The 25,749-nt window shown below is 35.8% G+C and overlaps 1 protein-coding gene across 1 annotated transcript in view; it reads right to left on the bottom strand.

Annotated features, from left to right (window-relative positions):
- Positions 1–25,749, bottom strand: part of CLASP2 (cytoplasmic linker associated protein 2) — a gene marked incomplete at its 5' end in the record, with an annotated part of 86,772 nt that overhangs the window by 26,983 nt on the left and 34,040 nt on the right. Inside the window, 10 exons of the mRNA XM_009084257.1 lie at positions 493–495; positions 2,345–2,408; positions 3,040–3,284; positions 3,748–3,771; positions 6,489–6,595; positions 11,432–11,539; positions 12,463–12,633; positions 17,736–17,837; positions 19,749–19,766; positions 22,548–22,569. Of these exons, the coding sequence (XP_009082505.1) occupies positions 493–495; positions 2,345–2,408; positions 3,040–3,284; positions 3,748–3,771; positions 6,489–6,595; positions 11,432–11,539; positions 12,463–12,633; positions 17,736–17,837; positions 19,749–19,766; positions 22,548–22,569 (864 nt within the window). The remainder of the gene's footprint in view (positions 1–492; positions 496–2,344; positions 2,409–3,039; positions 3,285–3,747; positions 3,772–6,488; positions 6,596–11,431; positions 11,540–12,462; positions 12,634–17,735; positions 17,838–19,748; positions 19,767–22,547; positions 22,570–25,749) is intronic.

The following is a 25,749-nucleotide window of genomic DNA, read 5'->3' as shown; positions in this document are numbered from 1 at the left end:
GAATGCATAACCAAACAATATCAGTTAATTAGTAGATAAAGCACATCTCGAAACTTTGCCACACAGTTTGCTAATTGTATATAGCATTTTATGATTGCAAAAGGCTTGACACTGCATGAACTCTTTGGGGAAGAAAAATAGAGAAAAAGGGTTAATTGCACATTCATGCAAGTAAGGTTAGGCTTCCAACAAATATCGAACCAACTTACTCTCTAAAGAGAGTTCCAACACAGGGGACAGCATGCAAAATGAAACAAAACCAAAACAAAAGAAAAGAAACAACAAAAAAGGGAAAAAGATAAAAACACACAAATTAGTGGCCATCAATACAAAGTTCCTGTATGGAATATAAAACAAAATAAAACAAAAAAGGTATTTCAAACCTTTATGATCAATTTAGTAATTTTATTGGGATACCCAATGTATTTTTCAAATAAGCACTTGGCATGTCCTTCAAATCATTCTCCCATTTTCTCCTCCAAATGTTATTACTCTCTTTTTCTATGCAACTACCTACATCCAGCTATCATGATAAAGTAAACCTTAAAAGTGATGACAGAATAATTCGTACAGACACCTGAGCAGAGCCTAAGATGATATTTATGTAGCTGTATGTGTGTGATAAGAAAAAAAATCACAGCTCATGAACTCCCAATATTTGAAAGATACTTCTGATAATACATTGATTACCGTTAACAGTTTTGCAACACCAAACAGCAGGCGAGATTTCCATGACTGGAACAAGCACCACATGTGTTATAACACAGGACAAATTTTCAAACTCAAAGTGACATTATTTCATGTCAAGAATGCCCAGTAAAAGAAAACAGTCAGCTGTAACAACTTGACGCAACATTGCTAAAAGCTTAATGCAAAGGTAAGATGCTCTTCTGACACATACAAATAAATTATGGAACATTCTCTTTATCCTTCCCTGACTCCTTCATTAAAAAAAAAATTTCCAGGGCAGTTCTCAGACCTACATTGCTACATTATCAATTAGCACAAGAACAAGCAAAATTAAACCAAGATACTATCCACGATTTTGTCATTACTTCATTTAAAAACCAGTAATATTTCAACATTTTTATGGAATGTTTTCTTTTCCTTAACTGCATGGTTTAGTCTTTTCTTTCAGATTTCTGCAGCAAGTGAGCAACTTTAATATCATGTTGCTGTGTGCAATCCAAGTTTTTCCTAAAATACATGGTGTCAGAGATGGCAGCTAAGTCACTTTTCACAGCAGGAAAAACAGGGAGGACAGATGAACAGTAAGTTAACCTGTCAAGACTTCTCATCAGTTTGAATTTAGTTTTCCATTGTAGCAATAAGGGAGACTTCAAAATATGCAAAATATATTGCATAATCAAGGTAGTTTTTCAGGATTCTGCTGGGAAAAGCCAGTACTTCTGAACTAATGCTTTGCTCTGACTTTATCTGGGTTATCATTTTATCCATTCGGAAATATGGACACAAAGTGGGACCTGTTATACTCAACAAAAAAGGTAAGGTTTCTTCCAAACGAGACTATAATTCAAATAAAATAGGATATTACACATTTCTTTTAACATTATACCATTTATTAGGCTCCTTACTTGTCTGCAGCCCTTCTGCTACAAAAAATTGTGACATATATCAAGCTGTACTAATAACCCACCTCCCACAAAAAGTGTAAAAATACTATCAAATGAAGGAACTCAGTTAAAGAGATTTTGATGATCTCAGAAAACAGATTATTTTCCTTGTTGGATCTGAGTCTTTACCTAGGTAAAACTGAATAAAACATCACATTTATACTGAAGTATAGTCTCCTTATTGAATACTAAAATAATGTAAAAATTATTTACCAGTCTCCACTGCCGGCCCTATTTATGAAATTCAACGAAGACATCACAAGATACGATAATACAAAATACCATGAAAAATAAGTAAGCAGACATTTGGCATAGTTTAATCCAATTATGTATGGTTTTGGCAGAATACTTCCTAATTTAAATTACTGCACACCCTTTTGTTACTAATTGAGAAAAAATCTTTACTCATGTTGAAGTGGCCTCTGTAAGAAACATAACTTCTTAAAAACACAAATTTTGAGCATGAACTGCTGATCAATGTATTTTATATGACACTAATCTCTCAATTAATTCCAATTATTCTGCAAAGAAAGGTGGAAAATAATTTGCACAAAACTGCAAATTAAATGAATTGCAATCTGATACCATTAACTACTTATGTTTGTCAAATTTTACATGTGCAAATACCATTGACATAATTCACCACAACTGCCTTTCTGTTAATATGTGTTTTCAAACATTTACTTAAAATAAGAAAAACCTACACATACCTTACTGTGAGGATCAGCAAACATTCTTGTGAAGATTTCACACAACCTTTTCAACTCAACACGACTGTCAAAGTGACAACAATACATTAGTCAACTCCCCTGCTAGTACTACTGGAACAATAATCAGTGAAATCGTCTGTAAATATTGAATCAAATAATCTAGTAAATGAAGTAAAGCATTTTGTTTAACACATGGATAAAAGTGCAATAGTTTTTGTCTAAAATGAGACTTTAAACCTAGAAAGCTCTCTTTCAACTGTCTCATGTATTATACCATTGCCAACTATTTTAAGAGGGCAGATATCGAAAAAAGTATTCTTAGTAACATACAGTACACAGCTCCTTCTGAATAAACAGGCAAAAAAATTTAATAACAAAAAATGAATTATAAGGTAAAAAATAAAACAAAGGCTTTCCCAACAATACTAGATGCAAGCATGTTAGGAATCTTTTGTATTGCAAGAATTCTCTTGATTTTAAACACAGTACATACACTAGTACATAAATATACACTGGTAGCCAGAAGTGACAAAAGCTTCCTCATTCCTTCCCGCATCTTACTCTCACAGACATGCACATGCTTTCTCTCTCCCCAGCTTTCTGCATTCTTTACAACATTAGCCTCCTTCCCTACTTCCCTTGCCTCTTCAACCTTTCAATAAAGTGGGTTTTTTGGTACTAACATGTCTTCTTACCTTAATGTTCTCTGGTTCTTCAGTAAGTTTTGCAGGCCTAGAAGGCCTTCTTTTCTCTCTGACCAGTTGGTGCTGGCACAGCGATTTAGGACTTCAGCCACATCTTCGGTCTGTCTCATGTATGTTGGGATGCTTCCATTCCTGGAGCTATAGGACCTTTCTGAGCAGGCACTTGATGCATCACTGTTGGCATCATCATCTGAGTACATCCCATAGGACTCATATCTCCTTCGCACAGGCTTCTTCTATTGTACAGAAACACTCCACATTAGCAATGATTTTCAAAGAGACAGTATAACATACCCAACATCAGCAGAAAGATCTACAGTTCAAATAATTGGTGTGACCCATACCCCTTGCAGTGACAAATGGCTCCAACTGCTCAGCAGGTCAAACCAAGTTAATAAATATATTTTAAAGAAGTATGGCTTGCATAGTATTCCAAACATAAAAGCAAAGCAAATTCAGAAGACATATGTTTGACGAAACATTTTAACGTAAGGTTTACTTGCAAGAACCCATAAAACTGCATGATAAGGTGACAAAGACTGTGTTGAAAGTTAGTTATTTAACTTAATAGCTTTATATATGCTACAGAACATAGGAACCAAGTCTAAACCCACATATTCTATGATTTTAACTTACTTTGTATCAAACATATTAATATCAAAACATTAAACTACTGAAGAAGAAAAATAGTTTCTATACCTTAGTCCGTATGTCTCCTAAGAGCTGTTAGCAGTAAATTATTGAAAAGAAACAGAAATTGAGAACAGGAAGGTAAGGCACAGCAGCATTCTGACTAGTAAACTCCCTGCCACTGGACAACACTTAGTCTTACTATAAATTATGTTCTTAGCACTCTGTATCTGATTAGCATACCATGCATTGCCAAAAAGTAGTTTGCTAAGCTTCCATTTCCAAGGAAATATATCATCTGCTGGTTGGTCACAAAGACTTCTCTGTTAAAATCTTTGTGTCTTAGATACCTGAGCATGAATACTTAACACATGCAGTCAGTTGTTACCTAGGTATGAAACCTTCATTTAAACTTCTTTTTCTCATCAACTTCTCCATCTCTGTCTTTAACCTCAATATCTAAATTTTGTCATTGCAACAAATTGCTACAGCAAAGTTGTATAAAAAAATTAATTACATCATGCAAAATCCCAAATCCCTTAAAAACAACACCAAGCCAACAAAACAGAACAAGAGAAAAAAAAAAAAGCTATTTATCCCAAGAAGAAAAAAAACACACCACTGCAAAACAGCACTTGCCATTCACATTTTGGAGTTGAAGCTACTAGTTGAAAATTCAGTTTTGTTACATGCTCCAAAAAGCAGTAGTGTGACTGTTTTTCCCTTAATAACCATTGCCATTGGCACAGGGTTCTCACTTTTAACCATGGATTAACTTCAAGGATATCACAATACAAACCAGTCAATACAGGCTTATTGTCAACAGAACATGCTTACATACATGTGTAAGGGAATAAAGGAAGGAAAAAAAATCACAGACACAGGTTTTTGAAAAGAGACACCATAAGGAAAAAAAATGTTTCTAAAATACTCTGAAATGCCAAGAACTGTACTAAAGTAAAAGACATAAAAATATGCAAAGATCACCATCATAGCTGCATTTCATGCAGCATATTCAAAACAGAAGACTGAAACCCCTTAGGCTTAAGCAGAATTAAAATTGGTTGAGTATTTTCATATCATAAAAATAGCAATACAATCTGGAGTATTTCTGATTTTTATATTACATCTGTCAGGACTCTACATTCTACCTTTTAAAAACACTGTTATGAGGGTGAGTCTTCAGTCTGTGAGATAACCACAGGGGTGTTTATAACCAGATTTCCATCTAAATGGAGCCGTTTATACATGACAATCAGTACATTCACAGCATGGCAAAGAACCAGGCATGCAAATACTGCAGTAATAAAATGTTGTGGCTCTTGATCCTTCTTTGAATGTCAGATTCTAGTTAAAATATATAAACTAACTTTCTGATAGCATTTCTAGAACTATCATGGTATTTTGGACTCAGGCAATATAAACTAGTTTCTGTGAACAAATGTTATTGCTTCAACAAAGCTACACACACTCAAGCCTCAAGAGCAGTCATTGGAAACATGACTTTCTCCTTAACTTACATCCTTACTACATACTTTGCCCAACTAAATTTAAGTTAGGAGGCTGCTTAAAGGACTAAAGACACTCTTCATGAAGCATCAATGTGGATAAACCTACAGGACAGGCTTCAAAATTATAGCCAGAAACTTCCATGCAATTTTTCTACTGTTTGCCACTCTGAAATCCAGACTGACTTCCAGTTTACTAACCAGCATTTTCCAACTACGCTATAAAATTTTTGCATGTTTATAATACCAGAAAGGGGAAAACCCACTCAGTTTCACCATGACCTCTTAGGATTTCACAGATATCCTATTCCCTATGCCAGTGAGGGCAAATTTTAAATTCATGTGTCAAGAAAAAATGATTAACCAAGAAATCAATAAATTGCCATGTTACAATATGACAGTTCTTCAGATTTTTTCCTTTGAAATTTTGTTTCTCTATAGCCAGTTATATCTGGCTATAATTAGCTTCTGGAGTCTAATTTGTGTTTCTTACTAACATTCAAACTAATCTTTTTCTTAAAACAGAGAAACAGCCATTTCCTTAAAGCATTCTGATAACTAGAAAACAGGTACTTACAAGTATTTAATGATATGCAAATAGTATACAATACCTGATAAAATGTATCTGATTAATAGCATCAGTATTTTAAGTTAATTGAAGATTTCAGCATGCTGATGTAAATTTCAGAACAGTAGAACAGATGATGTGTTCAGTTTGGCTAATTGGGGCAGAGAGGTAGAAGAGACAAACCCACCCTTCCAAAGAGCAGTTGAAATTAAGAAGGAGAATGGCATAATCAGTTTTCACTTTAGTGCAACATTTTGAAAACAGAAGAAAGCAAAAAGTAAAGTTGCCAGATGTTGCCTGCCCAGCCACTGGTTTCTCTCTTCAGCATCAATCTCACATGTTGTCAGACAGAAAAACTTTAAATGGAACCCAGTCAGCAGAGACCTTCAGCTGTCATAATTCCCAGCTCTTACAAGATTAACCAGCTGTTGTGGGAACCTGCTGGGTAGTACTGGTTAGTGCTTCCTGCTCAAGTGGCTCCTTGGGCCACTCCAACGGAATAGCCCAAGACTATTTCCTGTCTGCCATGGAAAAAGCACATCTCTCAAAAGCTAAAACTTCTGCAGGAAACAAAAATTTCAGTACTTGCAGCTCCAGCAATTTAGTTTCTCTTTCTTTCCCTGCCAACAAGGCAATAAAGTAATGAATGACAAGTTCTCTAGCATAATTTAATGCACAGGTACCAAACATTTTAAGAGCCTGCAACCTACAAAAGTTAAGTGTGAGATTCTTACCAAAGCATCTGCTACTGCCTCTTCCACATCAGAACCTGTGTTCAGAACTCGCATAGCACTAACTGATGACGACAATCTACTCGACTGACTAATTCCAAAGCCAGCACCTGTTCCAACAACAAAAATAAATATAAAGAATTCAGTCAGAAGAGCAATCTGGGACACTGATATCACAGTCACTTGAAAAAAACCCAAGCAGAAGAAAAACATTTGCTTAACATTTTTAATAATTCATATAGTGGCTAAAATACTGGTTATTTGTATTCTGAAGTCTTTCATGGTATATAAAAAACTACATAAAAATACAGTCATGTACAAATATTCTATTCCAGTACCACATGGGAAAAAACCCTACAAAACAATGGTTTTAATTAAAAGAACCATTCATTTTTTATTTATTATTTTTTAAAATTAATGTCTTCTTCATTTTGGGTTTTTGTTTTCATTTAGAAAGAAAGCAAATATGATAGAAAGGCTATTGCGACTGCTGATTAGAAACTACATGCATAAAGAATGCTCTACAAGTACTAAAAATATGGCAAACTAAAAAAAGTTCTTCTGCAAGTGAAAATAAAATGATTGCTGTTAAGGATTAACATTGGAGGGTGAGGGTAGAGGCAAAATCTAGCAACATAAACACATCTATCTGGATTATTAAAACCACAAAACTCAAATTAATATAAATAATGCTTTCTAAAACTGAACTATGAGAATAACCAAGTGGGTGGGGGGAAAAAAAATAATCCAGGATGACTGCACAGATGACAGCAAAGTGTACTCATCCTTCACCTGTGGCCCCATAAGCATCAGGAGCGTAGAGGGCACCAGTGGATCTGGAGTGATGTCTGGAAGCTGCAATAACAGGATTATATAAACCCTATCTATGACCATGGAATCGAAGTGCTGCAATAGTTGCTCAGATGAACAAGAGAATATTTATCAAAAAAGATTCAGCTTAAGCACAAGAAACCGAGTATTACACAGAAGCAAGAATCTTCAGAGAAGTTCTTTGATTATACAGAACATGATTATATAGGTTTATGTACATGGGACATTTCATGCATAATTTGTTTTAATTTCAATGATTAAGAGCAGGGTAAAAGCAAGTATGTTTCAGTTCAAAGAAGGAAAAACGCACAAATACACATGTACACACACACACACACACACACACACACAGGATCATCAGAAACATCTAAGTTATCAGTGCACTGATACTGGTCTTCCATTACAGAATTAACTCAATTCCATGTGCTCAAGTCAGAGCCAGAGCTCATGTATCAAACATTATCTGCAAAAAGTGACTACTGCACAAACCTGCTGTGTCAGCAGCTGACAATCTGTATCACCTTGAGTTCTTGCCTATGTGCAGATAACTCAACCTCAGGTAAAACTCACCACTATGCAAATGAAAGTTAGAATTATCCAATTGTAATTAAAAGTTTTTAAAAATTCGATACAATTAATAATTCACATTTGTACTGTTTTGTTTAAAGAAATAAAACACTTATGCTATTTACCATAGCTCATTAATATTTAAGTCATGGAAACTGGTAAACAAAGATACTTAAGGATTGTTGAATAAAACAGTATTCCTCTCCTTGTGGCACTTGTATAAAACTGTTTTTTAGTGATTCTAAAGAAGTTGACTTGCCATTGACAGTATTTTCTTTCTTAAATGAAGTAATTTTTAAATTGTGTCCTTAAACAATTAATCTTCTTTCATCAGTTCACTTAAGTTAGAATTTTAACACCAGATAAATTACAATTTTAATTTGAATACACATACCCACCCACAGTGGCATAAACCCCTGATCTAATCTTATAAATGATTGTAAATGCAAATATTTTACACCTTTGGGATACATAAAGCAGTATAAATAGAAACCATGAATCAAATGAATCATCCTTTACTCTGATTAACAAAGACCATTTAAGAGTCTGATTTGAATCAGGTAATGGACCAAATAACTTTTGGAGAAGAACACCTCTTAACCTGAGCGCAGTCCAAAATGATCCTAACTCCTGCAACGACCCCAGAAACAGCATTAAATTCTCTACTCCTTACATAAGATGCAGCAATGAAGTTTATTTATAACTAATCCTGCACGAAGATGCTTAGCTAGGGCCTTTTATTTTGCAAGTAATGCTTTGTGGAACACTTGGTTCTTCAGAAAGTATGGAAAAGGAGACAGGACAGAGGATGTCAAAACATAGGCATAGGTTGATAGAGCTTTAAATACAACCATTAATGGGATAAAAACTTCTTCACTTTCCATCAACAAGCCTTGAAAACTGAAAGTACAATTAAAAATTCAAACTTCAGGCATATAGCTTGAAAGGATCCTGCCCCATATATATTTGAAATATGCTGGACAGGTTTTTACGACAGTGAAAGAAAGCACTATATTGGATGAAACATACCTTGTTCCAAAGCATATTTTCAAGAATATTACTTATTAAACTGCAGAAATTGTACAAGTATTTACTTTTGTTTCACTTTTTTGAAGATGAATCAAAACAAGATTTTAAATGGACTCACAGTAAGATACCTTTTCAGCTAAAATAAGGGAAATATACTATTCTAAAATTTAATATTCGCTATATGTAACAGAAAAACAGGCACTTCCATATATATCTATGATAAATAACTTGTTTCTCAGTGTCTCTTACCTCTCAGTTTATCATGTTATACTGAGATGTGAGGATACATAAGCACTTCATACCAATGTATACCGTGAAGCACTTATGCAGCATTTGGGTCATTTTATGCCCAAAGGGCTTAGAATGTGTAAGCAAAAACTCCTGTGCTGAGAATGAGAAGCAATACAAGCTACATTCCCTCCCACCACCCCCAACCCCATGCCAAACTGTCTTCAGCTACACAGAGCTGAATCTGCCTTATTTCATCTTTTATTTGTAGCCCCAAAAAACATTAAATTTATTATTTTTGGTAGAAGTTAATAGCATCCCACAAGACAAAATTGGTCCAAAACCACTGAATGACATCTGACATAATTCAAATCAGAAGTCATAGCAGAAGGAATCCTCACTTATTCCAGGTGTAGCTGCCTTTTTTCTATACAATGCTGGATTCCTACACATGCTACTTTGCATTCTCTGTGCTATCAGAAAATTCCACCTATTTGTACAGGTAGTTGTTATGATACCTGAATTGAAAAACTGAACTACATAAATGAAAATACAACCTCAAGTGGAATCTTATCCCAGTAACATATCCTATGGCATTGGCTCAATACAGATTTCTTTAGTTAGCAAGTATTCGATCCATTATAAAATGCAAATCTGATCTTGCATGCAACTGAGATCAGGCTGTAAGGCAGCAAAAGAAGCACAAAGAGATCTGCAAAATACCCTCGTTTTTATGAGAAGTCATGTATGTACCATAACAGTTCTCCTGCTGTGCTGCAGTCAAAGATAAAAGTTTACTAACGGATCCTGCATAATGTCTACTTTTAATATAATTTTCCAATTAAACAGCACCTGGGCAAACTAGCATTAGTTACTGAAACAGCTTCCATTCAGTTAATCTGTACTCTCCCAATAAAACCACGGCTGACAAGAAGCAGATTGCCTTAACAGACCACAACAGACTTCCAATGCTAATCAGGAGTACAGTTGGGTGCCTCAATTTGAGATAGAAACCAGATAGTTACTATTTCCAGACTGTGTTGAACAGCTAATATTATAAAGTCCTCAACTGTAAGCTACACTTGACCAAATGAAATAAGGAGGATACATACTGCAGACTATTTCAGACAAAGGTAACACCAAAAAAGATCAGCTTCAGATACAATTCTACGGAGACTGTTTGGCATTGCCACACAATCAAAAAAAACCCAACCCATAAACCTAATATGTAAAAAGACTGTAATCAAAACTTACTACCCACTTCATATTAACCTTGACAAGGATACAATGGAGATGAGAAGCTTCCCCAATCCTCAACCAGCAACACGTCAAAGTAATTCTAAACTAATATTCTTACACCTTATTATCTTTCAGAAACAGCTCAACAATCTCACGAAACCTTTTGAGTGTCAGACCAATAAGCTCAAATACTAAGTGAAAGCAAAACTTTTGCTTATAGCAGCTGTAGAAATGAGGACTGAATGTAACTATGCATGTGAATGGTAAATTTTTAATTCCTCTTCTTCCCTATGTAACAACTGCTACATATATTATTTATCACTTGCTCTATACAGACTGAACTGTACACTGTTCTTCTACATGTATATGGACTTTGCTACTTGCCCTATTCAGCTTTAGAAAATGGAAGACTGAATTTAGAAAATAGTTGCAGAACACAGTTTTGCTTCAATAGATTGGTCCCATCGTATTTACTTGTTTTAACAGCAAAACGTTAAAATTTTACAATTTTTTCACATAATAAGTGATGACAACTTAGCTAAGGAGACACGATGAAGTGTATTTTCTTCTTCTACACCAAAGTGATTCCTTGACTAGGGAGCAACTTTGAATAGCTGCCCTCAGCTGCTGATGCAGGTAAGGCAGAGGATGACAGCCACACTATGTTCCTTGCTCCAGCAGGTCACTGAGAAATGGATTACCTATGTGCACCCAAGCAATGAGTGCTGAAATAACAAGAGAAACACATCACTTAAAAAGCTTTCCAAAAGCAGAAATGCCTTGTCAAAAAAGGTATCTAGATGCTGTCTATCACACACCTCTCTAGACCTGGTACTTAAGGTAAGACTAACATTAGCAACGCATTTCTTTTTCAAGTGTGCAGCCCATTCACACATTTGGTCAGTTCTCCATCGCAGTGAGTGGGGAGAGAGCCAAAGGAAGGGAAAACACAGTGGCCAGCTACAAGCTAAATGAAGGAGGCATGGATTCATTAGGTGGACGCAACGAGGGGCAGAGACAGCCATGCACGACAAGGGGCTCTGAGTACTTACCTAGGGGCTGGAAAGAGCGGACAGGGCTCGTGTCCCTGCTACTTTCACGGCTGGCCTCCCGACTGCACCCCTGACTCACACTAGGCCGAGGAATGCGGCTGCCTCGTGCTAGTATGATTCAGGGTACAGACAAACAGCAGCACAGAAGGGAGAAGACATAAGAAAAGTTGCAGTTTTAATGCAAGTCTGTTTTGCAGAAAGATCAAAGACGTGTTTCTAAGAAAAGACATTGATGGTTATGTCACATTTTAAGTCATAACTGTTTCCACAGACTCCCTTGATTGAGTTGGATTATTCTAAGTGTAGCTAGTTCAATGAAATTACTGCCTTGCATAGCTCAACCTGGGAGTTTATCAACTCCTTACAGAATGGTGGGAAAATCTTTTCGAAAGGATGGAGGAAAAACAAGTAACACTGAGTACTGATTCAGAATTTGTGCTCAAGATCAAGTTAATCAACAGTAATGCAAATGACAAAATCCATAGCTTGCTAAAGAAGAAAAAAAATAATGCAGTTAAGGTAAAAATAAAAAAAATACAAAACAAAGAACAGCAGCAATGCCATTAAAATCAACTGGTATTTTCCAACAATGTTGTTTGCAATGAAGTGTAATCAGATTATCCTGTGAGGTTTAAGATACATTCACTTTAGTATCATAGCAGGATCCATGTCCACGCACACATACATAGAACACAAAGTAATGAAGAAAATACTTTTGGAATGGTATCACACTTTCATACAATGGATGTAGGTATTTTGGGGATGAAGTGAAAAAGAAGTGAAAGAGAAGGAAGAAAGGGAGTTGAGAAAAAGAACAACTACTGCATTCTGACAGTAAAAATTTCAAGTTCAGCTTCAATTTAAGACTGTCTTGTATGTCACAGACCAGCCTTGGAAAACAGCCACATTTTAGATTATCAGTATCTAGTCTGTTTTATTCATCCACCTATACCTAAATACAAGTTGTAGATACGCAGTACTTAAAGTAAGAAGGGCTATAAAAAAACCAAGAGTTGTCTGGTGATTCTTACCTACTGACAGCCTAGAAGGGCTAGCTTCTCTACTGCATCCCTGACTCCGTGGGATTTTGCTTCGTTTTTGTGCAGCTGCAGGATTTACTAACACTCTCTGAACTCCTGTGTTCATGGTGGAAAGTGTGGTTGTTGTCAAAACTCTTCCAGGAGACCCAGATCTACTGCCAGCTGAAGGATATAAATGAATAAATATAAGTTAACAGCACAGAAGATACACAACCATGGTTAAAAAAAGAAAACAAAGCTGAAAGTTAGTAGGAAAGTGGTGATTGACTGAAATGATCAGGAAAAACTTACAAGGTAAAAGTATGAAACAGAATGCCTTGGTTCCAGTTCCTAGAGTACTACATACAAGGTAGTTAACATTATCAATGCAGGCAAACACTTGACATGGTATTCAGCATTAATTAAACTTAAGAAACCATAAGTAATATTTCTAGACTTGATCAAGAGTTCCACTGTCCCTAACATGAACATTGCTGTTTTCAAATATTTTTTTAAGCTATGTGGTCTCACTAATCACATTTTTTCTTAAAATAGAAAAACACCCAAACTGTCAGAAAGCTAATGGAAGCAACTAGGATTTCATAATTATCCCAGCTCTTTCAATGCAACCATTGCTGTAATAAAATAACATAATTTCCCTAACATTTAACCTCTTTTCCCTTGCTTTTAACAGCATGGGATCTTCAAGCACTATTTTCTGAAGTTAGATAAAACGTCACTGAAGACAACCAAAATGCTCATGTTCCTTTCTGTGGAGGTTACCCCACAAGTTAGACAAAATCTTCAATTAGCTTTAAACAAGCTAAAAAATGGATTTAGACAGATTTAAATGTCTTATGTTTTTGCTAATCAAAGCTGTACATTACAAAGCCCCGTAAATGTTCCAGATATGCTGTACTTGCTACCAGAAACTGTGGTCACTGATCCCTAATTTTAGTATTTCAGCTACAAAACATTTACGTTTTAAGTCCTAACACAGAATCCATTCTTCTCTAGCTATAATCAATTTATGCCACCAGGAGACACATTGCTTTCAGCTGCAGAATTTGAGAAGTCTGACTTACTCAAAAGCAAAACAGAATTTCAACCAAACGTTAATTACATACATATTTGAACTCCTCGTTAATCTCAATAAAATAGTCAGGTAACTGTATGACCACAGCGATGCTATCACATCTACAGACTTCACATGCAACATCTCAAGTGAATTTCATGGATTACTTCTTATGAGGTACATTTAAAAAAAATATACAAGTTGACTAAAGCTTGACTGTATGGGAAAAGAAACAAAACCCCAAACGAAATAAAATATATGCTGAGTAGAAGGGAGAAGTCTAAAACTATGTACCATGCACATACTTTCAGATTCATTGTTTGAGTTCAAACTTCAAATGATTAATTAGCAAAATCCCTTTTCCAAACTGTGGACCTATTCAGCAGAAATGATAAATAAAATATTACACAGCCTGGAAAAAAACAAGCACAAATTCTATAGCAACAAAAGAATAAGTGAAGCTATAAAATTGCTGTGATCTGCAAAAATTAAAGGTTTGGCAGTTTCTTCGTATCAGGGCAATTCAACCTGGACCTGGTATTACTATGCCTTCTTCCTGGTTCCTATCTCTTTAAACGATAAAATTATTGTCAAAGGTTGCACTGTGCCAGAGACTTATAGAAGATTTTAATAGGTCAGAAACCTGAAAAACTATTCTTCCCAGAATATACAGAAGAAATGCAACCTCTCTAATACTTCATCTTCCTGTAGTCTGACCTGCAAAGTGTAACCCATGTAGTATAAATAAACCAAATGAAGCTTTAATACCCTGACAACATTATGCTCATAACAGCAATGGCATAGTCTTGTTGGTATTACCACCAGGAGTAGATCCAAGTGAACTGAATGATGAAAGAATTATCGTTCAGGCAGTATTCCAAAATGACAAGTTTCTTCCATCTCTACTGCTTTCAACATAAGGATTACACCCAATTAGTTACATGCAGCAAGTGGGAAAAAAAATGCCAGAATTTCTGCTGAATAGGGTCCTTCGATGAGATATGTCAAACAGGTGATCAAACAATGATACACAAATTCTGTAGACTCTTACCACCAATGGGGTTAGCAGACTGTGATCCTGAACAAGTGTAAAGGCAGGATTAGGGTAGGGATTTATAATCCGTGAAGAGGGAGGGAGCAGAGCAGATTAAAAAATGGATGGCAAATGGAAATAAGAAAGCTTTAGTCATTTCACACAGGAAAAAAGCCACAAGGGGGTTATGCTAAAGCAGTGCTTTTAAGTAGCTTCCACAATTGAAGAATTAAACTCAGATGCTATGTACAAAGCAGATGAAGCAAAGCTGCACAAGCAAATTACAATTCTTCAGCTTTCTAATCAACAACTCAATAACGCTGAAGAATTACATTTCAATTAAACATGAAACTGTAGGCTTCATATTACTTTAAAAGAATATCACATTGCCAAAAATGCTCAAGAAATTCAAAAGCTGAACAAAAATTACACACAAGGTCAAAACTCTTTATTTTGAGACACAACAGTAAAGGAACTGAGCTGCAGGTGCGGTGGATGACCAAAAAAAAAACCAAACTCACAATGGCACAATTGAAAAGACTTGCAGAGAATTTCAGGTTTTCTTCTTTAAAATTAATCTGAAGTATAAAAGTAAGAATTTGTTTCCATTCAGAAATTCTCTGAATGAAGACTATAATGTAATTTTATCACACCCTGTTGAATTACCTGACAATCAAACAGGAAAGGAGAGGAAAAAAATGGTTACATTTTTTTCCATATTTTTTCCATAGATAAGAATAATTAGTTTGTGTTACAATTTAAAAACAGAAGAAGAAGGGTAAAGGGCTTCTGAAACCCTAAAAAGGTATTTTTTGTCAAAGCATTCAAATTTGCAAGTCTTTCATAAAATGATCTTTGAACAAAAGATAGCTGGAACCCAAAAGTTAAAAAAGCATCTGTGTTTAAAAAAAATAAAAGCTTAAATCGAGTATGAAGCTATTCTCTCATTATATAAGCAAGGGAACTAAAAATTCCCCTGTATGGAAACATCAAGCATCACGCTTCACACAATGCTGTGAAAATTTTCAGTCACATAGAGAAGCATCACCCAAATAGTTGGCATACAGTGCCTGAGAATTCTCCTTCGCCTGTCCATTTGTATTTGCCCTGTTATCTTCCTTAAAACATCTCAGAATTCTTGTCTCCCCCACTGACAGGTTATAATGAGCTATTTGAAGCAAACGGTTCTGAACAGAAGTAGTAATAAAAGGCTGTAAAGTTGCATTCATGCATTTAATTTTCACACATCATCACATGTAGTCAGAGCTAGTTATCTCAATATCAATTTAACTTATCTCTCTAGACATTAGTACTGTGCAAAATTGACTTTTCTTGGAAAAACTGTCATTAGTAAAAAAACTGAAAAGGCTTCATTTTGTTTCTCTGAATATACAGTTTAGTTAATATTATATGACAATGATCATCACAGAAGTCTTATACTGCCAACTAAATTTAACCCCTCCCACAGTCATTTATCAAACACCTACACTTTTTAAGAATTTACCAAATCTATTCCAAGTACAAAACTATATTCAAAAAGCTTAATTCAGAACTTTCCTAATACTAATGAAAAAAGGTGTTTAAGACACTGCTTATAGCTTTTCATAGAGGGGGCAAAGTGATTTGATGGAACTGTTATCTTCCCTCCCTCTTAAATTCTTAATTCACATATTCTTTGCTTATCATACAGTGTAGGCATCTCAACACTGAATGCATAAAACAAGTTTTGCACAACTTTTGTCACTGCCAATAACAAGGCTTGTTTTCAAGCTCTCATCTCACAAACACTTGTGGGATTAGAGCACTGTCAAAGCTCCTAAGGGAGCTTCTGTTGCTGGATTTTATAATGCTCTATTTATCTATTCACAATGTTTGAAAACTTTGTTTCACAGGAAGTTGCAAGCACTGGATCAGGTTTGATCCAACTGTATGTGCTGGAAGTGAAGTAATGCAAAACTGAATGGCGAGTACTAACAGGAAAAAACCCACCCCAACCGCTTCTAACCTGCTTTTTTGACTTCTAAATTCATTCTATTTATGATAAAAGCAGTCACTGCTCTGAAGACAAATGTTTCTGCCATTAAACACATCATAAAGGGGTCTTATTAAAAGAAAGTGGATATAGTTAGTGATAGCAAAATAACTGTATTGTAAACTGCAAACCCAGTATAATTCACTGGGTTCAGAACATTAGACTTGACAAATTATAGGACTGGGTAGTTTATTTTACTTTTATTGCTAATTTGTCTTCCTTTCATTAATTTCATTGCATTTCACTTAATTGGACAAAGATAAGGACCTGAGAATGCTACAGAGCTTAGTCAAAAAATGTCTGTTGGAGACACATCAGATGCGTGGACAAATTGCTGTAGGTCAGCCAGTGCCAAAGAGTGGGAGGTAATCAGGTCTTTTTAATTAATGAGAAAGTGCTTGGCTAGACTGGAGATGTCACATCTGCTTTGGTTACTAAATACACATAGAAAATTACAGTGGGTTAGCTGGCATACATTAAATTGTTTGGTTTAACCCTTTGACTAAATATAAGCTAAGTAATTGATTGTAAACTGAGGATTTAGTATTTTAACTCCAAAGAAGAGTTAAGTGAAGAGCTGTCATACAAAAAAAGGAGTATATATCCAAGAGCTAGAGCAGTGCTCAGCTTAAAGTGAAAATGGGTATTTCTGGATAAAGTACAACTTTTCTTTTTACGTGGAAATTTAGATTTTGCAGGTAACACTGAGGACACCACTGAGCCTACCCATTCTTCTGTATTACTTGTCCATGTGTTATACCTAAGTTCACTGGTCTTTTGTGCTGGGGAGGTCACAAAGCGGGGGGAAAAGAATGTTGAGAAGTTATAAATGAAGACAGAATTTAAGGGTAGATTTCACTTCCTCTTGTATTATCTAATTTAATTGGCAAACTAAGGCCTAACCTAGTACTTTGTCCAGAGAAAAACAACATGAATTAGAAAAGCATGCAAATACCACTGACCCAAAACACTGAAAAAAATACCTTCATTTTTGTCTGGCGATGATGAACCTAAGGCACAGAACAACAACTCAGTATGTAGCTTTTTTAAAAAATTTAACTTTGACTGTAGCCATTGGTCAATGAACATATGTTTAAGAATTTGGCCTCTTTACTGGGTACAACAGGCAAACAGAAAATACATACGCTGAGATTGTGACACCACTTTGGTTCTACTCCGTCCTCTGGAATCTGTTTTAGAACTTCCAAAACCAAGAGAAGGGGTTGAAAGCTTTGTTCGTACACGACCTATAAAAGAAAAATGGTATTAAATCAGTTTTTCAGTCCTGTAGGAAACAAAGTATCAGTAGCATTTACTAATACTTTCTTAAGTTTCTGTAGATAAAGAAGCGTAATGTTACGCAACTGGTGAAAATTTGCTTGGGATAATTAGTAGAAATTTGAACACCTTGAAGGATTTAACAGTTGAGGAATCAAAATACTTCTCTGATGCTACATTTCTGTAAACTATTTACACTTCATCAATTAAACACCCTGAACTAACAAGCTAGTTCTTTCTTCCTACATGAATTGATTACATTACAAAAGGGGAAGTTTATTAAATACGAAATGCAGTGCATGTGCTATTGCTGCTGTATCAGGTACAGTCTTCTCATGATCACTTGTGGTTCTATTTTTCCTGTCATAAAACTAAAAAACTTATGCTGACTCTTTTGAATTGGATTCTGCAGTTTCTTCATAACTTCATTCCTTGTTTTAGAGACCTAAATACTAGCTTTCCTATTACTGAGATTCTGTTTTCCTGGCCACAGTCCTACAGACTTCTACCAGATTTCCCAAACCTTTCAAAGTATATTGTAAAGACTAAGTACACTTGAGTACTTCTCAGCAGCAACATGATATAAAGAAATACTACTCTCCTCAACAGATGGAAGAACTGAGGAAGAGACAGATTAAATAGAGCATCTACAAATAAAACAACAAATCGACTTCTCTCTAGAATGCCAAACTCTTGGTTTTAGCTTAAACCTTTCAGCATTGTTAGCCATGTTCCTCGTAACATCCAGCATATACAACTAAATTAAAAAGGAATGGAAGACCCCAGTTGGATGAATGATAGGTAACAGAAATATCATTTTTTTAAATATTGAGTTGTGTCCTGCACCAATCTCTCAAACAACACAAAAATGAAATCAAAACCAAACCCATGCTAACCATAATTCTTCTTAGTTGCATGAACAAACCCCCAAAAGTCTGTACAGGGTGGATCTAGCTCAACAAGTAATCCACTTTTAAACCCAGCATCATTAAAATATTTTGTAGACACTTAAGAGTCAGTATTTGACCCAGAAGAATTAGGTACACAGACTGCTATTTAGTTCTAGCCTCTTTAGGCTTTCCACAGCAGAATTTGGAGACCAACCAAGTTAATATTATTCATCCAAGTAGAGGGAATACCCATAGATGAGAGTCTATAAGAAGAGAATCAGGATAAAGAAGGTTATTCACTAAAATATTAGAAAACAATATGCTAGCAAGAATGGTTAGATTAACCAGTCCAAACTCTACTAGTTATCCCCGTGCAATGGCAATGTTTTCCCACTGAGTGCTGAGACTGCAAGGCATGTAACTGCATTCAGAATTTGGCCCCAAAACCTAGGAATACAGAGTGCCACTATTTCAATACTATGTTAAATTATCACTTGGAACCTGGTTCAATTTTATCAGTGTAAAAAACCGGTTTGTGTCTGTGAGGCAAATGAACTGTTAACTCATTTGGAGTCAATACATCCATTCAATAATAACAGGTTTAATGTTAACAGCGTACTGAAAATTAGCTCCCAAGTCTCAAAGAGATGAGTAATAGCAGCACCTGCTTCCCAGAGCATGAACACATTTGATGAAATATACTGTAACAAGATTTGCTTTACGAAACAAATGCAAAAGTATGAAGCCTGTGTATTTTCACACCAGAAATGTTAAGCAATGACACTTCTACTGCAGATGAGTACTTGAGAATTAAAATAAAAGCAAAAGAATTTTAAAAATACATGTAAACCAAGTATTAGATGCATAAGCTATCTGTTATGAACCTCCACAAAGCCCCAGAAAGACCATATTCTACTTTGAAAGCTTAACTTGTATCAATGAAAACATGAAGCTGAAAATATTAGCTTGTCTAACAAAACAATTTCTTACCATCTTCAGAAGCTGTTCCTAAACAGAAAAAATAATAAAATACATGATATTCCAAACAATACTGTATCTCTCAAATTCCTTTTTGAGATTAATCTTAGGAGTCTTGACAAATTTTATCAAGTCAAGAGAGCTAAAGTTCTTACGCTGCAAGTCTGTAACTGAATTGAAGCAAAATCAAGAAACAACCATACTACACTGTTAGTGATTTACAAGAACACAATGCACAGCACTGCCTTCCAAATTTGTTACAAAGCCACAAAAAAGTCAATAGACAAAATTACATCCATGAGATAAGTCCAAAAAAAAGACACTTATAGATCAAAACCAGACATTAAAAATACTGCAGTGCAAGCTCTTCTGAAAATATAAAACATACCATTACAGATTACCTCAGAGAAAAACAAAAGGACAGTGTTTCCCACACTGCACAGTGACAATTTGATACAAACTGCCAGTGAGGAGGATTTCTCTGAATTAAGTCCAGGATTACTCTGAAGATCTACATGCACAAGATCAGGTTTTGCTCAGAGAAGTGAAAGGAATATAAGCTTGCTGAAATCAGATCACACTTAAACAAGCACACCAAGCTTAACAAGGCTTGATTATGACAAAATGAGTGTCAGACAAGCCTTTTTCCTGACATCAGGAACTAGGAATTGAGGGGAAGCTGTCTAATTAGCAGTTCTTCCTCTCTCTAAATTCATATCAGTAGGGATAAAAATGTTAAATGCTTCACAAAAATCAAAGGCTACTTTTCTTTTTGTTTTCATTCTCTGACATTTCTGCCTTGCAAGAGAACTACAACAATGAAAACATCTGTTAGTGTCTTTGGCCTAAACTTAGCTCTTTCCACAATTCTGGCTATGACTTTCTCTTGTTATAGTATCTTCAAGGCACTGTTTATAAAAACTCCCTCTAAAAAATCAATTAAGTGCAAATTTCAATGCTTCTTCAGAAAAAAGAGTCACAGTAGTATGGATGTAGGAGAGCCTTGAGGTTTTCCAGATTATTTGCCAGTTTGTTTAAAAAACCAAAACAAAACCCCACAAAATCCTCAGAAGTCCAAACCCTAAACTATCCCTCCAAATCCAACATCCTGCCAGAGCTGGATCTTGGAAGGCAGGTTCTATGCAACACCTAAGCCAGGCTAACACATAGCTGCTCCTAAAAGAGATGGTTCCACTTCTTCCTCCTCTCTGCACCTCTGTGTTACCTACCACCTGGTTTGGACAGCTTAAGTCTCACTGGGAACTCCAAGAGCTAAATAACAGAATACTATTCCCTTTTGTTTTATGAAGTCAGTTTTATAGAGTTTGTTCACCTATAGTGATTGATACAAGGCAGTAATGAAAGAAGAGATAAGAACAAGTGGACAAGATTAGTGGGAACAGGAAAAATTATTAGTTCCTTCTGGTGGTGGTTAGATCAGAGCAGCTCTATCATACAACTACAGCTGGAGAGCTAAGCTGTGTTTATGCCATTTCACACATCGTATCTACAGATATCCCCTAGAAACCATCCTGCCCCACTACTGTCATCAGTTGCTCAGCACTTCTCCTACTATTTTTAAACAGGTATGTGCAACACTATCAGCTGCGACTACTGCTCTGAACAACAGAAAAAACCTGCACACATGGCCCTAAGAACTTTTATTGCTGGTGACAATGTGCAAAACCTCAAAACTAGGTGCTTATAAAAAGTTAGAAATAAATCCTATCATATGCAACATAAGGAAATCTGATGTGGAATTAAGTGATACAGAAACTACTATGCTGTACCAACGCTCCTCATTTTATTAAAGTAAGCTTCCCATCTTCGATGCTCAAAACCAGCTGAAATTCTTTCAACAAGTATCTGTGCTTTAAAATGATTCAGGATTCTGGGTTTGAGAAATCTACCTTCTTACTGTTTTAATTTCTACGAAAAATACCATTTGCTTTGCTTCCAGTAATCTCCTCATTCTTTGAAACACATACTGTTAATGAATATATGACAGGAATTATGAAGTAAGCAGTAAACTGTTCGTACAAACTTAAGTGCTTGTTAAGTGTTCTGAAGCAATAAATTAGAACTAGAATCATTGGGCATTAAGATGGGACTGTCACTTTATAGTATGGGAAGCACTACACACACCTGAAACAGACAACTGCTATGAGAAGCCTGATTCTCAACTGCTTTGCAGCCCCTCCATGTGCTTATAATGGAGAAAATTAAGAAAAAGCAAGTACCAAAACTTAGGTGGAGCCTTTGGTAAGCTATTTTAACATGTAGGTCTTCTTCACAAACAAGTTTTCAATAGAATTACATTGCATTACAGGATTTACAGACACATAAAATTACATAGTTAGAATAGATTTTGATAGAGAAGATTTAGGCTTTGGGGTTTTTTTAATCCTTAATTATATGGTCAAGCATCTTCTGCTCTCCCACTGCTGTTCTATCAAGTCAAGAAAATTGACTTTAATTGTAAAACTAAGAAACATGCCGGAACTGACCTAGTTAAAAAGCAGCATGTACTGATCACAGAATTGCTCTGTAATGATTAGAGCTTCTTTTAAAGAACAGGAGAAATGCCCAATTTCTGATAAAGTTTCTGCTGCTGACACAATCATTCAAAATATTGACAAATACAGCAATAACACAACATATATTAAGACAACAATTTCATATGGGTTAATGAAAACAGCATAGTAAGTTTGTTAATAAACAGACATATATATTAAACATCAATACTTTTACATAAAAGACACTTTATTAAACATTTAATAGAATTAGAGGACAGACTAAACAATTTCTTACCATCCATCTTGTCAGAAGTATCCTCTTTGTTGAAAAAGCAGGCAAAGAAACATGGAAAACTTAGTGTGTTAGAATAAAGGTGTTCACAGCAGTCATAAAACATTAATTAAGGAAAATACATTAATATTAAATACAGCAGACATGTTTACCTAATTCATGCATGTATAAGCTACCTTAAGTAAAGTTGGTTTCTCTCAGTCCATGGTACAAAATTACAAAATAGGGTGCAAGTACCCTGCACAGGGATACTGCATCTCTCTGTATTTCCCAGATATGAGAAACCCTCACAGTGTAACATTTGTAAATGGTTTTGTGCTTGGTGTAAACAGTTACTGAAGCATCAGTACATATTTATATCATTACTGCACCACAGTATTTGCATTTCTTACAAAATTTGCTACAGAGCAGAAGCTCTACCTGTGGTAAAGGACAGGACAGGGAAAAAATACCACAATATGACAGATGACAAACAGGAGAAAGTTTCACTCTGGTTTAAAAGCATTAAATATTTACCAGTTCAGCTGGAAGGTAGTACATAAATATTCTGACAGTAACAATCAAAATTAAAATATTTAGCATGAGACATATATATAATTACAGCTTAAGTCTCCTCAACAAGGACATTAATACTTAGGGACTTCAAAGACAGTCGACATTTAAAGTAACTAAAGCAGAGAATGTCCTCCTGCTTCTAAAACAGTCTTTCAGAAAACCATAAATAAACAGGAGTTCTTCTATTAATAATAAAAAGGGAAGAGATGGGTGGAGACAGTGATAGATTACTATGCGCATAAGCTTGTGACCCTCTGAGCCTTTAAATTTGGTAACTGTTTAAGCAAAAGCTGCATGTTTCTCTGCAAATAAGGGTGGAAACAAATTCAAACTCTAGGAGGCAATGCTATTTATTTTGGTACTGACTGCAACAGCTGAGAGATATGGAAAGCATTATGGCAATACAGCAGCATTTTTTAGGCCTTTCTGTACCATGGTCAGCATTATCCTGACCATTCAAACATTTAACTTTACATACTTCAGCTAGTATAAACAAGCCCCTTAAAATGAACAGAGGGAAGAAGTTTGCAAATTAGCTCATTTTCTGCAACATGGCACTTGCTTGGATTCACACTCCTTTCATTTTAAGGTTACCTTTTGAAAACTAGGAGTAAACAGTATTTTGAAGTGGATTCCATGGTGAATCCACAGCCAAACAAACAACAGTCACACTCTCAACATGGATAAGAGGGGACAGGTATGTGTCATTTAAATTACCACAATTCAAAAATTGTTAGGAGACTGAGCCAAGACCAATCAAGCAGTACTGCTTTTGTGTGACTGTAAACAAACCTTGGTCTCCTTGACTATCACTGCCCTTACACTGCCTGCAATTGTATTCGACATTATTTTGCCATTTCAAATGACCATTATGTCATCTCCACAAGTAACTGCAGCTGCTAGCATGGCAACGATTTCCAGCTACTCAAATCCTTCAAAAGAATATGACCTGGACTTACAGTTCATTATTCCTCTTCCCAACCCTCTCTCACCAAACTATAGACCACACAGAGAAAAAGCTGTTTCTTAATTTCTGTTATTTTCATGTCTAAAACCACCACCATTTACTTCACTGAAAACCTCTGCCCTTCTCAACCCTTGCTTACAAAATTCTGGGCATGAATCATGTATTGGCTAAAATGATATACAAGCAAACCAATACTCCAATCATGAACTGATTTTCTGTGAAACTCTTAAGAACAAGCAAGTCCCTTCACTTCAGCAGCATGAGGAAGACAGATTAAAAGAGCAAGATTTCTTTGTTTTCCATTTAACTTTTTTCCCCCGTCACCCCTCTCTGTGCCACTTTATTTCTCAAACAGCTGAACTCCCACCTTGCCTGAGGTTCACAATCTGTCCTGTTGCACATCAAAAGAGACCAGGCAATACTCAGATCTTGGAAAATAATTATCCCACCTATTTCAGGCTTTTAGGCATTAAGTTAGAAGGAACTGAGAATTCCTCAAGCAAGCACAGAATCATAGAATGGTTTGGATTGGAAGGGACCTTAAAGACCATCTAGTTCAACCTCCCCTGCCATGGGCAGGGACACCTTCCACTAGAGCACGGTGCTCCAAGCCCCATCCAACCTGGTCTTGAATACTTCCAGGGATGGGGCATCCACAACCTCTCTGGACAAGCACAAGCCTTGCTCCCCTCCATGAAGCAGTGTAACACTGGCATTCACCTGCTCCCTCTGTGGGCACCAGAGGGAGCCACACCAGAAATAACTATTTCATGTAGCAACTATTCCTTTCAGCCAGGATTGCTCACACTTCGTTCTACAATCAATGCTGTTCAAACCATTTCAAGTAGGCCCTGATGACAAATGGAGTCCGTTCCTTTTAAATAGTTTTTAACTTACATTTTCATTTCAAAAAGCACAACCAAAAGCTCTGAAAACCATAGTCTACATGTATGCTAACATCTCCACAAACACAAGGTAAACAAAAACAACTATACAGTTTCTTTCCCTCTGCCAATATTCCTTTACTTAGTATTCCTTTACTTAGAATCCCCACTTAGTGGAAATTCTAGCATCTACACCACCACTACTATAAATACTTTTCTGCACTCTTATGACTTGCAGCACTTCCTATGTCTAACAGCAACTATTCCTATCAACAGAGAACATCATACCTAGATAAAACACAGATACATACAGTTCCATCAGCAACTTCAGGAAGAAATCCACGAACTTGGTGCTATATACTGTTGTCTAAAACACTTCTGTATTGCATTAAAAAGCCACCACTTACTGCCAGGATGTCTCTTTAGTGTTGTAGAACAGTCAGCTAAAGAGCTGAGAAAAATGGAAAAATCAAGAGCCCTCACACTCATTTCCCTATAATTACTAGGATCAAAAGACCATGATCATGATTTGTTGTTATGCAAAGCTACCACTCCTTCTGATACTTAATATTAATTCCAGATTGGCATTTAAAGAGCACAGTATAGATACATTTTTTGCATCAGCATTCTTCCAGCACAGGGAAAATGGAAGACCTAGCAAAGCTGGTAACTTGATAACACCTGCTCATACGCCAATACTACTAAAAGCGATGACAACTTTTCAAACACAGACATCTTCCTGTCACTTTTTAAACCAAAAGCTCAAAAAAGCAGTTTCACAGCATTGCAAAGATTGTCT

This window comes from Acanthisitta chloris, unplaced genomic scaffold (assembly GCF_000695815.1).
Source record: "Acanthisitta chloris isolate BGI_N310 unplaced genomic scaffold, ASM69581v1 scaffold2521, whole genome shotgun sequence".
Taxonomy (NCBI): domain Eukaryota; kingdom Metazoa; phylum Chordata; class Aves; order Passeriformes; family Acanthisittidae; genus Acanthisitta; species Acanthisitta chloris.
Note: the sequence above shows the minus strand (reverse complement) of the source record. Positions and strands in the feature narration are given on the sequence as shown.